At 48.4% G+C, this 15,521-nt stretch overlaps 1 protein-coding gene across 1 annotated transcript; it reads left to right on the top strand.

Annotated features, from left to right (window-relative positions):
• Window positions 1–13,195: 13,195 nt before the first annotated feature.
• Window positions 13,196–14,979, top strand: LOC147110470 (hemoglobin subunit beta-2). The gene is made up of 3 exons (XM_086000468.1): window positions 13,196–13,349; window positions 13,621–13,831; window positions 14,596–14,979. The coding sequence occupies exons 1-3, from the start codon at window positions 13,258–13,260 to the stop codon at window positions 14,722–14,724; spliced, it is 432 nt and encodes a 143-aa protein (XP_085856594.1). The 5' UTR covers window positions 13,196–13,257; the 3' UTR covers window positions 14,725–14,979.
• The last annotated feature ends 542 nt before the right edge of the window (window positions 14,980–15,521 follow it).

Here is a 15,521-nt window from a genome sequence, read left to right on the forward strand (position 1 = left end):
ACTATTCTACTATGCACCCCTCACACTCGCTATCACTGTTGTGCAATGACAACAACTAACAATGCACAGGGAGGGTCCTTGGTATTGGCATCTCACTCCATCTTTGTCTCCCTCTAAGTATGTATGATATGGATTCTCTACCCTCACTCCAACATTCTCACTCAAACTCCACTTGTGTCCCTCATTGCAGGAAAAGAGAGCCCACAATAAGAGGGAGAGGGGCAGGACAGGAGGAGGGCCACCTTCGATTGCCCATTTGACCATCGCTGAGGAGGCTGCTATTGACATCGTCGGAGGTGCTGAGGAGCTGGAAGTGGGGGGCGGTCAGACGGGCGCAGTGGAGCAAGCTGGTGACAGAATAGATTTGCAGCCCTCTCATTTAGATTGCATGAATGACTGATATGGCATCTGATGTTCATACAGATTGAGTTCAGATCATCTGCACAATTTGATGTGCCTGCTACATGAATATCACATGTCTGTCACGGGGCCGTTTTGCTAGGGTTTCGGTAGTGGACCCAAGCGCAGGAAACCTATCCAAGGACTCGAGACCGGGTAGAACTCGAAAGATGCTTCCTTGAGACTCGAGAACATAGAAACAGGGTAACACTCGAAAGGAGACTCAGTTGAGACTCGAAAACACAGAGACATGGTAACACTCGAAAGGAGATTCCTTGAAACTCGAAAACACAGAGACTCGAGAGAGAGCTGCTCCTTGCAGGCAGGCAAACCCAGGACTGAGCAAAGAGGACAGGAAACAGGAAGCTTAAATACAGGCCAAAGTGGTCACGTGACATAATTAATCAAATGAGACAGGAGACAAATACATAAACAACACAGAGGTGAGGCCAGAGGCACAGAGGACAAGACAAGGACAAATACGAACAACTTTATTAACTAGCCTAATTACACTGATGAGATCAATTACTCAAGAAACAGGTGAGGAGAGGGGCCCAAAGACACGGCAGCAGTGCACCGAAGCCTCAAAAACCGCCCTCAGGCGGCGAGCAGAGGGAAGTGCCGCTGAAGCCGTTACAATGTCTAACTCATGCCTTTACTCCCCCACAGGACCATCGAGAACCCTCCTCTCCACTGTCCAGGAGGAAGAGCCGGAAGACTCCTCAGAGGCAGCTGCAACCTCTGAGGGCGCAGTGTCAGCAGAATTGAGTGCACCCAGCACCAGTGCAGAGATGCACACCTCGGTGGGTCATTCGCGAGATAGATTAGTGTTGTCATCTGGTGTATCACAGCTCACAAGTGAGCATCAGCAGATGGTGGAGACAGGAACAGCAGTGGAAAGTCCTCATTGGAGGCCGCAGGGCACTCCTAGCTCTGCTCAGTTGCATTTGGACCCTGTGCCTCTGGGGCCATCCAGAAAGAGAGCGGAACTGGAACTTCAGCCAGGTTTTGCATCCACGGTAACTGAGTGTGCAGAGAATGGCGGAGTCTATCTCAAACATAAGCAATGCCATCAAATCAAATCAACTTTTATTGTCATTGTTAGTGCACAAGTGCAGTACAACGAAATGTAGGCTTGTGGCTCCCGAGAGTGTACATTTGGATTAAGACATTTAAACATTCAACATACATTTGGCTTGTAGTACATTAACATAAATATAACCATAATAAAGTGCATTGGCAGATGTGCAGGTTTTAGAGTATATGGCCTAGAAATTGAGTGGGGTTAGCGCCCATTTTGAGGTGCTAGAGGGCCTAGCGCCGCAAGTACAGCCGATTGAGAAATTCACTTGGGCGCTGCCATCGGCGTTAGCCGGTTGCGCTGCGCCGGCACCGATGACGTCATCGGTGTGCGCAGCGTCCCGGTTGCCGTGGCAACGCGCCCGAACACCGAAATTGAGTTGCGGCCGCCTCGCCCGTGGCAGCCGCAACCAACGATTTTTCAAAAGTTCGTTACGGGTCTTAGCGCCGGCGCATTAAGGTCGCGCGGCGGCCGGCCGCTTTCCCGGCGGCCGCCTGCCCGCACCGCCCTCCCCGGACTCCTCCAACACCCCCCTGCGGCACAGATGCGTGTGGGCCGCGAGCCCGACACTTCTCCGAGGTGCCGGGCTCATTTTTCTCCACAGATCAACGGCCAGCGGTCGGGTGCAGGCAGCTCCTCCTTAACGGAAGGAGGAGGCCTGCACTTCCCCAGCCTGCCGCACCGCATCGGGTGCCGCAGCGGCGGATTAGCGCCGCAATGCGGCAGTCAGCGCCCATTGCGAGGCGCTGACACCCTCCAGTAGCGCCGGCAGCCGTCTGGGCGCGGTGCTACTGAATTTTTGGCGCGCGCAGGGGGACTTAGCGCCGGCTCTAAATTTCCGGCGCTAAAGCCCTGGCGCGGCGCCAACTCAATTTCTAGGCCTATTTGTGGAGTTCAGTAGGATGACAGCCCTGGGAAAGAAGCTGTTCCTAAATCTGGTCGTACGGGTGCGAATGCATCTGTAGCGTCTCCCAGATGGCATGCAATGGCGCATGAACGTGCCACCATGGAGAGGGTGGCAACCTCCTTGGAGAACATAAGTCGCCAGACTCAACAGAGCATTGTGACACTTCTAAATGGATGGTCTGCTATGGAGGATAGATGGGCAGCTATTGAGGAGAGACACCAGAGGTACATGGACATCCCCATTATGAGGACTGTCAGTACAGAGACGGGACCTTATGCCCCACTGATGTGCAGCAAAGTGCTCTCCCAGTACTTGCTAGCAGTGAAGTGCGGGCAACCCATGAGAGGGATGTTGGTGGTCGATAACAAGGAAGTGTGGGCTCCTCTTCAAGCGCTCACACTCCCATGCCATTGCGGAGCCCTCAGTTAGAGCCCCAGATTGCTCACCGAACTGAAATGGCCATCTCTACCTCTGCACAGCCGCAGGAGGGGCAGACTGTTGCCGAGAGCTCCCAGGCTCCCAAACCCAGAGGACGCTCGCCAAAGGTGTCGAAGCAGGATAGCAGCATGAAAGTGAGCAAGGTGCCTGCACATCTGCTGAAGCCACAGGGGAAGCACTAGGTAGAAGCACGCGTAAGAGAAAGTTAACACTCAAATAGTCACAATGGTAGTCACTTGGGTGTTTTGATGTAATACAAATTTAAGATTATCATTGTCATTTCAATCGTAATAAAGAAATGCGATGGCAAACATTCAAAGAGTTGGCCTATGTGTGCCCAGAAATGGAAGTGTCACAGTGAGATGTCAGGGCGCCTTTCATCTGTAATGATGGTGGTGAGAGTGATAGGAACCCACAGTTTATTGTACAGATGGTGTATGGTGTGTTAAGAAGGTGGCAGCGACATGTGTTTGCTTCGTAAACTTAAGTGAATCTGGCATGGATTAGTGCATCCCTTGCATCACGGCCAGCGTGCTGGTGGAACTGGCACATCCGCCTCCGCAAGGTCTTCCTCCTCCTCCTCCTCCTGCTCCTCCTCTGCGCTCTGCGCTGACGCCCTCTGCCCTGTGCAGCATCAGGTGGGTGAGCAGGAGGATGGCGCTCCTGTTGCTGCTGCTGCTGTTGTGCCTCATTCTGCTATTGCCATGGCTGCTCTTCCTCCGATTCTAAGGACCAGGATGAGAGGGTATAAATGGTTCCCATTCCGCTGGTATACATCTCAGTTGAGGAATAGATGTTATAAGTGCTCAGGCAATGTGGGGAGAGGATTTTCCAAGGAGGTCACACTGTATATGGATCTCAGCTTAACCACTGACAAGCTCAATAGACCTGCAAAAAGTGTTCCAACACCTCTACAAACAAAGTTCTGTCATCTGAAAGTCAGCCATGTTACAGGTCCGCTTTTATGTTGCAGGAGCAGCTGTCAATAATTCATGTAGTTGCTGAACCCGACACAATCAGCTGGTGTGTTTTGTGAACGGCGTGGAACATGCTGAAAATGTCCTAAAATGGGAAGAGCTTGCTAAAATCAGATTATGTAGGCAGTTAACAAGCTGTTAACTGCCTTAAGTGCCTCTGCCGCCGCATGGTGGCGGGTCTGAGCAGGACTCCCAGACCCGACACTTGGCAAAGTTGCGTGGAGGCGGGTTGACGGTGGGTTCGGAACCTCTGACCCGCCTCCAAACCCGTCCTCTGAGCGCCGGCAAAATCGCTGATTCTCTCTCCACAGATGCTGCCTGACCTGTTGAGTATTTCCAGCATTTTCTTTTTTTACTTCAAAAGAGCTGGTTGCTTGGTAGCTTTGCAGAAGTGCTATTAAAAATGAACCTATTATGATAATGGAGTTGGTCAAACATTGCTGCTGAAGAATGGTTTTTGAGGCTTTTTCTCTCTCTAGCTTGCTGTAGATGTGTTTGGACCATCAGTCATAAAGCACATGGACAATGGTGCTGCCATTATGGATATACCTGAAGAGGAGGAAGAATGCCAACAGGATAAGTAGGCAGCCGGAACTCTGCAGTTGCCCTGGAGAACCAGCTGCCAGACATCTGTGTAAGGTTTGAAAATTTCTGCACAACCCCAGAACAGAAGGGAAGCCATTTTTAAAAGGATTTTTGAACATCACAGAAGAAATCTGTAAAACGTGATAAAAGTGTGGTTTGGCCAAACAGAAGAATTTCAAAGAGTTAAATTACACATTTTTCCAGGTGTAAGAAAGAAGACATTTTGGACTGTTTTAAGGAGTTATTGGGCCAAAGGGATTTAAAATAAAAATCCCAGGAAGATTTTTGGCTGGTTTAAAAAGACATGTTCAGGCTTGCAAAAGGCTGGGACAAAGGGGAGGCGGGGTGGGCCCCCGAGTTTGGATATTGGACTGTCTAGAAATGTCCTGGGCTACCCCAGTTTTACAGAAGGACAATGAAACCTGCTTCCCGCCGAGAATTCGCAGAGCCAGGTATTGAATAAACAGGACACGTCCCCAGCAACACAAAAGGAAGGAACATTTAGCCCTACAGGTTACAACAATCAAACCACAGTCCAAAACCAATTAAGGAGATTGACAAACACTTTGCATTTTTAAACTAGTTTCAGGGCAATCCCGAAACCAGTTAAAGGCCGATTAAGTTTAGATGAGCCATCCCCTAAACTCATTAAGTTTGGATGGGCCATCCCCGAAGCTCGTTAAAGTTTTAAAACACATTAAAAATAACGAGCCCACCAAATTTGACAAAGAAACCCGAGATTTGGCGGTCAGATAAACCAGGCCCCAAATTAGTATAATTGAGGCCTGCCATTTCAGTTCAACAGACAGTTCGGACAGTTCAAGGGTCAGTCAGCTCGTTAGAAGGTCAATGAGAGCACAGTACAGCTCAAGAGAGCGATCATCATCAGAGACTTGAAGGAAGAAAGAAGAAACAGAGATCGTGGCAACCAAAGGCCTACAGAAACCAACAACCACCAATATTACCACCAACCAGGTAATATTGGGCCAGCGCGACCAACAAGAAACCAACCGCCGAAAAACTCACGAACCAAAGACTTGTTTCCACTCTACAGGCTAGTCTGACTTACCCCGGGTAAGATTTGGACACAAAAAGACCCTAAAACTAGCCCTAACCAAAGAAAATTGGGTCCTTACCCGATAGACCCATAAGCGCGACTGACCGCATCAGCGGACCAAACCAAACTGAAGAACCAACGCAGGTGCAGTCTTCTACCACGTCCGAGGTATGGCAGGCCCCAACCGCCACAACTAAAGAGAACCCCGAAATCACGAACCTCTACAGTCTGTCAAGAAAGTGGTTTTGGTGAGCATTTCCTGGTCCTCTGGATTCCAGCCTAGCTAGTTTATTGGGGTTGGGAGGGTAAGGGTTTTTGTGTATTGTAACTCTCCCTCGCTTATTCCAAGTGTTCCCCACCCTTTTAAAGTATATGTTTTATTGTATTGTATATTTTCCTGTCTCAAAATAAAGATCTGAATTCTTTTGACTAACCCAGGTGTCTGTTGCAAGTTTATTACAAACCCCAAATAAGTCCAAAGTCTAGAACAAAAGGGAGTGGGAGCGATTCAAACCGCTCAAAGGAGTCAGAGGTGAAGCTGTCAAACAACCCACACACCACCCCTTACATCTATGAGCGCAGTTAAAAAGGAACACTTTCACCTGAAATGAGATCTGTGTCCATTACCAAATCAGTCCTGCTGTCATGGTCCGACTCTAAAAGAAAGAACTTGCATTTATATAGTGCCTTTCAGGAAATCCCAAAGCACTTTTCAGCCAATGAATTAGCTTTGAAGTGTAGACACAGTTGTTTAATAGAAAGCAACATCATTGATTTGCTGATATCTAGCACTCCTCCACAACAGGAAACCATTTGGAAGCCATTTTGCAATTCTTTCTCACAGGCATTCCCCACCTCGCCCAGATCATGCTGCAGATATCCATTTGGTTAGAAATACATTTTATTGAAAACAGATCTGTATACCTGTAATTGCTTTTTTCTAGCCACTGTGCCTCATCTTGGTGCCTACAATGAGGAGCTCTTTTTAATCCTAACCTCTGCTCTTCAGTGCTCCCTCAGTGGCAGAAGGTTCTGAGCTGGATGGTTGATGGTTTCCAGCAGGAGCCTTGGGGCCTGAGGCAGCACCTCACTGTCTGTGATTGTGGGCTCTATTCATTGATGTGCCTCAATAAATCCGAGACTCGATGTTAGCGAAACAAAACAAGGCTTTTATTGACTTAGAAGGTAACACACAGAGGAGAATGTATCTTCCATCCAGAGGTCTGCCGTACTGGATGTGCTGCAGGCTGGGCCAGCTTACATAGGAGCCAGGTATGGGCGGAGCCCTACACACAGTACAATACAATGGAAATGAAACTGAAACCAACCACAGTCACAGGCAGAGAATTACTGATGAGTGATGAATGGAATATTTCATCACATTCACCCCTTCTATAGATTTAGTCTGTTCGGGGGTTTGATAGTCCTCTGCGACCGACGTGGCTGTTGTGGTGCCGCGGGTGTCGGCTGAGTGTCCCCGGTGGCCTCCTGGGTCTCTGCCGGGGGTGCCGCCAGTGTTGTTGAAGGGGTAGTTGGTGGGGGTACCGTTGGTCGATGTTCTTCCGGGGGTGATGAAAGAGTAGTGGGTGGGTAAGAGTTGCTGTGGTCGTTGTTGCTGCTGTTGTCGTGGTTGTTGTCGTTACCGGCTGGGGCGACGTCTTTTATGGACACGGTGTCCTCCCTTCCGTCGGCGTGCCGGACATACGCGTATTGGGGGTTGGCGTGGAGTAGGTGCACTGACTCCACGAGAGGGTCCGTCTTGTGGCCCCTCACATACCTTCGCACGAATACCGGACCTGGGGTGGAGAGCCATGACGGCATGGATATGCCTGAGGTGGATTTCCGGGGAAAGACAAACATTCGCTCGTGAGGCGTGGCATTAGTGGCAGTACACAATAGCGACCGTATCGAATGGAGCACATCTGGGAGGACTTCCTGCCAGCGGGAGATAGGGAGGCCTTTGGTCCTTAGAGCTAGAGTGACTGCTTTCCATACTGTCCCGTTCTCTCGCTCCACTTGACCATTACCCTGGGGGTTGTAGCTGGTGGTACGGCTCGTGGCGATCCCCCTGGACAGCATGTACTGGCGTAGCTCTTCACTCATGAAGGACGCCCCCCTATCCGTATGGATGTAGCTCGGCATACCGAACAGGCAGAACAGGCTGTTGAGGCATTTAATGACCGTGGCGCTGGTCATGTCTGGGCAGGGGAAGGCGAATGGGAAACGAGAGTATTCGTCCACAATCTTCAGGAAGTAAATATTGCGGTCGACGGACGGGAGGGGGCCCTTGAAATCTAAGCTGAGCCGCTCAAAGGGCCGTGTAGCTTTGATTAAGTGGGCTCTATCTGGGCGGTAGAACCGAGGCTTGCACTCAGCGCAAGTGCGACAGTTCCTGGTCAGGGACCGAACTTCCTCAATCGAGTAGGGTAAGTTGCGGGACTTTATGAAGTGGAACAGCCGCGTGACCCCTGGGTGGCAGAGGTCATTGTGGAGGGTCTGTAGCCGATCCCCGGTGGCGCTGGCACACATCCCTCGTGAGAGGGCGTCGGGGGATTCGTTAAGGGCCCCTGGCCGGTAAATTATGTCATAATCGAAGGTGGGGAGCTCGATCCGCCACCTAAGAATCTTATCATTTTTAATCTTCCCCCTCTGTTTATTATTGAACATAAACGCTACCAACCGCTGGTCGGTAAGTAGGGTGAAGCGTTTGCCGGCTAGGTAGTGGCGCCAGTGGCGCACTGCCTCCACGATGGCTTGGGCCTCCTTTTCTACGGAGGAGTGTCTGATCTCGGGCCCTTGGAGGGTCCTCGAGAAGAAAGCTACGGGCCGCCCCGCCTGGTTGAGGGTGGCCACCAAGGCAAAGTCAGACGCATCACTTTCCACTTGAAAGGGGGTGTTCTCGTCCACTGCCTGTAGCGTGGCCCGCTCAATATCCTGCTTAATGCTTTTGAAGGCGGCCTGGGCCTCAGCAGAGAGCGGAAAAGAGGTTGCTTTCAAGAGGGGGCGGGCTTTGTCAGAGTAGTTGGGGACCCATTGGGAATAATAAGAAAATAACCCCAGGCACCTTTTCAGGGCTTTGGGAGTGTTGGGCAGGGGCAGCTCCCGTAGGGGGCGCAATCGGTTGGGGTCTGGTCCGATTTCCCCATTCTCCACCACGCTGCCTAGTATGCAGAGGCGCGTGGTGTTGTAAACGCACTTGTCCTCGTTGTAGGTGAGGTTGAGTTTTTGTGCGGTTTTCAGGAACCTCTCGAGGTTCGAGTCGTGATCCTGCTGGTTGTGACCGCAGATGGTGACGTTGTCGATGTAGGGGAAGGTTGCCTGCAAGTGGTGGTCATCGACCATGCGGTCCATCTCCCTCTGGAAGACCGAGACCCCATTCGTCACCCCAAAGGGGACTCTGAGGAATTGGTAGAGGCGTCCGTTCACCTCGAAGGCGGTGTACGGGCGGTCCTCTGGTCTGATAGGGAGCTGGTGGTACGCTGACTTGAGGTCGATGGTGGAGAACACCCGGTATTGGGCGATTTGGTTCACCATTTCTGATATGCGGGGTAGCGGGTAGGCATCTAGTTGGGTGTACCTGTTGATCGTTTGGCTATAGTCGATCACCATCCGTTTCTTCTCGCTACCCCTTACCACCACCACTTGGGCGCGCCACGGGCTATTGCTGCGTTCAATAATGCGCTCTTTCAGGAGCCTGTCTACCTCGGTCGCGATAAACCGCCTGTCCTCCCAGCTGTACCTCCTGCTTTTGGTCGCTATTGGCCGGCAGTTAGGGGTAAGGTTCGCGAATAGCGAAGGCGGCTTTACCTTCAGGGTAGCCAGACCGCACACTGTGAGGGGCGGCTGGGACCCACCGTAATTGAGCGTGATGCTTTGGTGGTAGCACTGGAAATCCAGGCCCAAGATCACGCTCGCACATAGATTCTTCATAATTAATACTTTAAAATTATCGTATACAGTTCCGTTAACGGACAATTGTACCGTGCAGTAACCCATAATGGTCGATGTCTGGGTTTTATCAGCCATAGAGATGGTACCCCGAGTAGGGACCACCTTTAGGGAGAGTTGTTGTACCAGTTCAGGGTGGATAAAACTCTCTGTGCTTCCACTGTCAATTAAACATTTAACCCTGCACCCGTTTACCTCGATGTCCACCATTAATTTGGATAGCGGGTGCGGCCTGGTCTGGTCCACTGTGACCGATGCCACTGTAGGGCCCTGATCGAGACAAGATGGCATCCACGCTGTCTGCTCACAAGATGGCGGACCCCACGAGGTCGGGCAAGATGGCGTCCAAGATGGCCGCTCCCACGGCGCACACGCGGCGGTGGCGGGTTTTCCGGCGGGGTTCCCTCTGCACACCTTCCCGAAGTGCCCCTTCTTACTGCACTTAAAGCAGGTGGTGCCTTTCGCCGGGCACAGGTTTCTGGTGTGCTTCGGCTGCCCGCAGAAGTAGCAGTTTGGTCCCCGACGCGTCGCGGCTGTCGTAGGGCTTCTGGGGGGAGAGCGGGGCCCCGACGGTGTCGGGCTGCCGGGCGGGGAAGATGCCTTCCAAGATGGTGGCGCCCTTGGTGCACACGTGGCGGCGTGGACGGCGCGGGCTGAAGAGTAGGCGTCCGAGTTTCTCTGGGCCACATCCAGGGATCGTGCTGTGTCCGCAGCCTGTTTCAGGTCCAATCCCGTTTTTTCCAGCAGTCTCTGCCGGATGTAAGTGGAGCTGAGGCCTGTGATAAAGGCATCGCAAACAAGCTCGTCAGTGTACACTGCGGCTTTTACATCTTGGCACTTGCAGTCTTTGCCAAGCGTTTTCAGGGTGCCTAGGAACTCCTCCACCGATTCCCCAGGTCGCTGTGCGCGAGTAGCGAGCAGATGCCTAGCATACACCTCATTCGTAGGCTGCTGGTAATGCGCCTTTAAGATGTCGCAGGCGGCCGGGTACGTGTCGGCGTCTTGGATGAGGGGGTAAACCCGGTGGCTTACCCAATTCCGCAGAATTCCGAGTTTCATACTCGCAGCGTCCGTAGCGTCTTTGACGGTTGCGGAATTGTCCAGGAAGAATTCCATACACATAAACCAGTGTCCGAAGCGTGCCGATGCGTCCGAAGCATGCTGGTCCAAATCCAAACGTTTGGGTTTCAAGAGTTGATCCATTGTGTTGAAAATTAAGTCAATAAAATTGATGTGCCTCAATAAATCCGAGACTCGATGTTAGCGAAACAAAACAAGGCTTTTATTGACTTAGAAGGTAACACACAGAGGAGAATGTATCTTCCATCCAGAGGTCTGCCGTACTGGATGTGCTGCAGGCTGGGCCAGCTTACATAGGAGCCAGGTATGGGCGGAGCCCTACACACAGTACAATACAATGGAAATGAAACTGAAACCAACCACAGTCACAGGCAGAGAAATACTGATGAGTGATGAATGGAATATTTCATCACATTCATCTTGAAGAAGAAAATAGAGGGTGTGAGAGCACTCTGCTCATAATCATAGGGAATGTAACCCATTATTAGAAAGTATTCCTTAATGAGGGTGATAACAGGTGCACAAAGTGAGAGCAAAACAAACCCGATAAGGAACACTAGCAGGAGATGGAAGGGGGCATGAAGGTAATGTGTTACCTCCCACGTATTGCTGGTAAATTGTAGATGGTGCCCAAAATAGTAAGAGTAAGATGGTTGGAAATGGGAAACATGGTTATTACTGTACATTGTTGCAAGGTGTGTTTGCCTCCTGTTACCTTGGCCGCCCTGATGAGCTCAGTGAACTTCTTTCATTATTGAGCAGCCACTTCGGGTTTCTTGCAAGTGGCCTTCATTGGCAAGGTCATTTCCTGTCACTTGGTCGGATCATTCTCCTCATGGGCTTCCTTCCCTTTACAGTGAAAAGCTGAGCTTTCCTTTATCAGATTGCAACCACTAACACCTCAACCAAAGAATCTGTAAATTTGGTCACTCAGTGCTCTGAAGAACCACCAGGCCTCAGAAGTGTTGTGATCTAAATTGCTTCAGAGTCAAAATGGTTTTCATGCCTCCTTGGGCTGCTGCAGTACTTGCAGTGCAAAACCTGCTGTGGAGGTAAATCGAACCGATAAAGTCATTGCCATTAAACAATTAACAACGGCCCGGATTTTACAAGGCCGATGATGCTGTCATAAGTCCTCAGAATGGCCCAGCAAGTCCCGGGTTTTCGCATGGGCTGTGCATGAGCAAAATCCCAGAACTTGCGATCTGTCAAATCAGCCAGATTAGCCAGGCACTAACGATTTCAAACTTTAGAAAAATTCACTGTTTGTGCTCCAAGAGGGAAGTGGAGCGCTAAATCAAGCCCTCCACTTCCTTCTTGGAGCGCAATCAGCAGCAGGCAGGGCGGAGACTTCAGCAGCACTGCACACTAGGCCGTTCAGCGCTGCCGCGTTCAAAGGCTCCTTCCTTCCATTAAAGGGAAGGGCCATCGCTGCAGGCTCTGCAATATAAAAAGTACATACCTGGACCACCAAGGCAGCCGCGATCCCGTGCGATCAGCCCGGCACTAAAGCAAGGAGCCGGGCTAATCGATCGTGGGCAGGAACCCGCAAAAAAAACTGGAACAAGAAAGGTAAGTTTTTTTCCATTTACCTCAGCCACCTCGCCTTTAATCATCGCCCCCGAAGTGCCCGGCCGCCCACTGTACGCCTCCTGCAGCTGTCAGTGTATTTCGACCAGCGCTGCTGCTGCGGGCAGAAGTCAATTTTGATTCTGGGGCTCTACTAGGCCGATGTGCAAGGCGATGACGTCATGATCTCTGGGCGAAGGAGAGTGGAGCGCAACACCATACCGCGCCGCAAACCTCCCGCCGAATATGGCGGGAGTCGATGTCAGCGCCGCACGAGGTTGCAAAGCCATTTGCGCCCCGTTAGCACCCCCAAGGGATGTGAAAAGGCACCCAATTTCACCCCCAAGGTGTTTTTGGATTTTTTTCGCTTCGGAGGTGTATTCTTTAAGTACATCTCCAACCGTCAATTCAGGGCCACTATATCAAGTCTTTACAGTAGTTGAATTGCATGGTGTAACTACATATCAAAATATACATTTCAATTATAAAAATATAAAAATCAATAAAACAATAATTTTGTCTAATGTGTCAGTTAGATAGTGTGTATGCAGAGAAAATTCTATCAGGAAATAATCCACACACAATTTTTATTTAAAAACTGTGTTTGAACTTTAACCTAAATATTTGTATTCAGTGTTAAAAATACTAATCATGAAGAATGAAGTATGAAGCAGGCAATTGTAGAATTATGAAATATTTCTTATCCCAGTCTTTTCTATCAAAAAAATTGCATATATGGGTAAGAACAGCATTAATGTTATTTTAATAAATGCACTAGCATTTTGTTTTCACAATAGAATTGCATAATGTTCTGTCATTTTGCAAAATAAATATATGCTATTTAGTGAAAAACTTTACCAGAAAGAAGGGAATGTAACAATTAGAGTTAACTTCAATTTACCAGGAAGAAATTTCTGCAGTTTGGAACTGAAAGTGTGAAAATATTATTCAACAAAATAGTAAAACTCTTCTTTGTGATGGGCGGACAGAAGCGAGCTACAAATGAATGTTTAACATGTGTTTATCTTAACGCTCAAACACAGAAGGGTGACGCCCAGTGATAGGGAGTTGGGTCCCACCTACCAATCATTCAGCCTATTACATCGGGATTTTAGTTTGGGATGTGCCCCATTCCAGACTATAAAAATCAGACAGAAACTGCAGATTAACACAGCCTTCTTCTACGAGAAGCAGCAGTGAGATCGTAACAGACAAAATGGTGCACTGGACTGCAGAAGAGAAAGCCCTCGTCAACGTGGTATGGAGTAAAACCGATCATCAGGCAGTTGTTGCCAACGCCCTTGGAAGGTATGGTGAAACGGTGTTTTTATTTTAAATGGAATTCATGCTTTATATTTTCAAGCAAGATTATTGTGAAGGATGTTTATTTTCCAATGGTTCCCTAAACAGTGCTATAGGGTAAGGGAATTAGTATTAAAGGTTTCACTGAAGGTCCAATCAAACCCATGTAAAGTTTAACTTTTTACTCGGTTCAAATCGATTTATTGATTAACTTTGATATATAAATTCATCCTGAATTTGACATAAAGTTGGATTATTTTGCGTTTTTTCCCTCCAGGTTGTTTGTTGTCTATCCCTGGACGAAGAGGTACTTTGCCAAGTTCAATGGTAAATTTAAAGCTGGCGACAGTGCTGTTCAAACCCATGCAGGGAAAGTGGTATCTGCTCTGACAATTGCCTACAACCACATCGATGATGTCAAGCCCCACTTTGAAGATCTCAGCAGAAAGCACTATGCAGATTTCCATGTGGATCCCGAAAACTTCAGGGTAGGAAACTGATCTTTTTAAATATATGTTCCATTCACACTAAAGTTATATTGTATATGCAACCTAATCCCAGAGTCAGAGCAGGACATGACACCCAAACAAGATAGATTGAGACTCCCTGAAAAAGGAAAAATGTTGCTATGGAGGATATCTGGTTTCTGCTGGAAAAGGGAGTCTCACTCCACTTGTGTTACAAAGTCAGGTGGGACCATAGCTCTGGATGTGGAGTATCAAGTTTGGAAAACTTGAACTGCTTCAACCGGTACCAACTTGTCATGGACACCCCTCCTTGACTCGTACACCGGTTTCCACAGGAGCACCAGCTGATGTTAAACAAAACTGTTTTTCACTATTCCTTGGATGCAGAGCTTTTTCCTGTAATGATTAACTTTGGAATTTCTTCACCCAGAGAGTGGTGAACCTGTGGAATTCGCTGCCACAGAGGGCAGTGGAGGCCAGTTCATTAAATATATTCAAGAAGGAGTTGGAGATATTTCTTAAGGCTAAAGGGATCAAGGGATATGGGGAGAAGGCAGGGACAGGGTACTGAATTTGGATGATCAGCCATGATCTCATTGAATAGCAGAGCAGGCTCGAGGGGCCGAATGGCCTACTCCTGCTCCTATCTTCTATGTTTCTATGTTTCTATGTTTCCCATATAATATTTTATGACAGTCATTGGGTACTTTGAGTTTTAAATTTCGCCCATTCGGGCATGCTTTGTTTCAACTTGTGTGATGGTTTTTTCTTCTTTTGTTTTATAGCTGTTGGCTAACTGCTTGAACGTTGAACTGGGCCATACCTTGCATAAGGAGTTCACTCCTGAACTTCACGCAGCTTGGAACAAATTTTCAAATGTGGTAGTTGATGCTCTGTCCAAGGGGTACCATTAAATCTTCAACTACATGGACCTTTCATCCTTGATCAAGAAATGCAATCCATGAAAATATGCATTATCAACATCTTAAAAAACTTCTCTGTGCTTATCTTAAGAAATTGTATAACAGAAAGTTCAAATTATGCTGAAATAAAACTGGTGCATTCTTGAAAACAATGCTCTTCTTTGTATGCTAATTCCTACTAAAATTTCTGAAAATATTCCTTCTGTTGCTTAGAGCTTCAATAAAGAATCAATATTACCCTTACAATTGCCATATGTGCATTCTTCATTTAACTTTAGTATAAAGCATAATTAGTGAGATAACCCAGATGAAAATTCAGATTTTAAAAGATCCATTTCTCAGTCAGTCTTGAGAACTCCAACGGTAATTTATTGAATAAAACTATCAAGTTTAAACAACACATTAAAAATTACAGACAATGAACGGTTCACTTATAGCCTCGTGTTCATAACATGTTCCATCAACATTAAAATTGCATTTTACTGAGGTAGTGCAGTCGACAGTATATAACAGCATGACCCTCACTCTTATTTTATTCGTTCTTGGGATCTGGGCATCGCTGGCAAAGCCAGCATTTATTGCCCATCCCTTACATTAACGTAGAGATGGGAACGGAGCAACGGAGGGGGATTCGATAGTGGGCAACAAACGAGCAACATCGTGGAACATGTAAAAACATTTGATTTCAACGAGGATGCCTCATTATCATTTTACTTTGTGGTTTCACGTCTCCAATGTACGTGAGCGGCCGTGATGCAATCACACAAGACGCAATTTCACCTCGACTA

The sequence above is a fragment of the Somniosus microcephalus genome, chromosome 11, assembly GCF_052327205.1.
Source record: "Somniosus microcephalus isolate GS21.2 chromosome 11, FLI_Smic_1.0, whole genome shotgun sequence".
NCBI classification, from domain to species: Eukaryota; Metazoa; Chordata; class Chondrichthyes; order Squaliformes; family Somniosidae; genus Somniosus; species Somniosus microcephalus.

Coding starts and splice junctions, on each gene's coding strand:
- LOC147110470 (XM_086000468.1), top strand. CDS start 13,258: ATGGTGCACTGGACTGCAGAAGAGAAAGCCCTCGTCAACGTGGTATGG. Junction 13,350..13,620: donor GTTGCCAACGCCCTTGGAAG/GTATGGTGAAAC, acceptor TTTTCCCTCCAG/GTTGTTTGTTGTCTATCCCT. Junction 13,832..14,595: donor TGGATCCCGAAAACTTCAGG/GTAGGAAACTGA, acceptor TTTGTTTTATAG/CTGTTGGCTAACTGCTTGAA.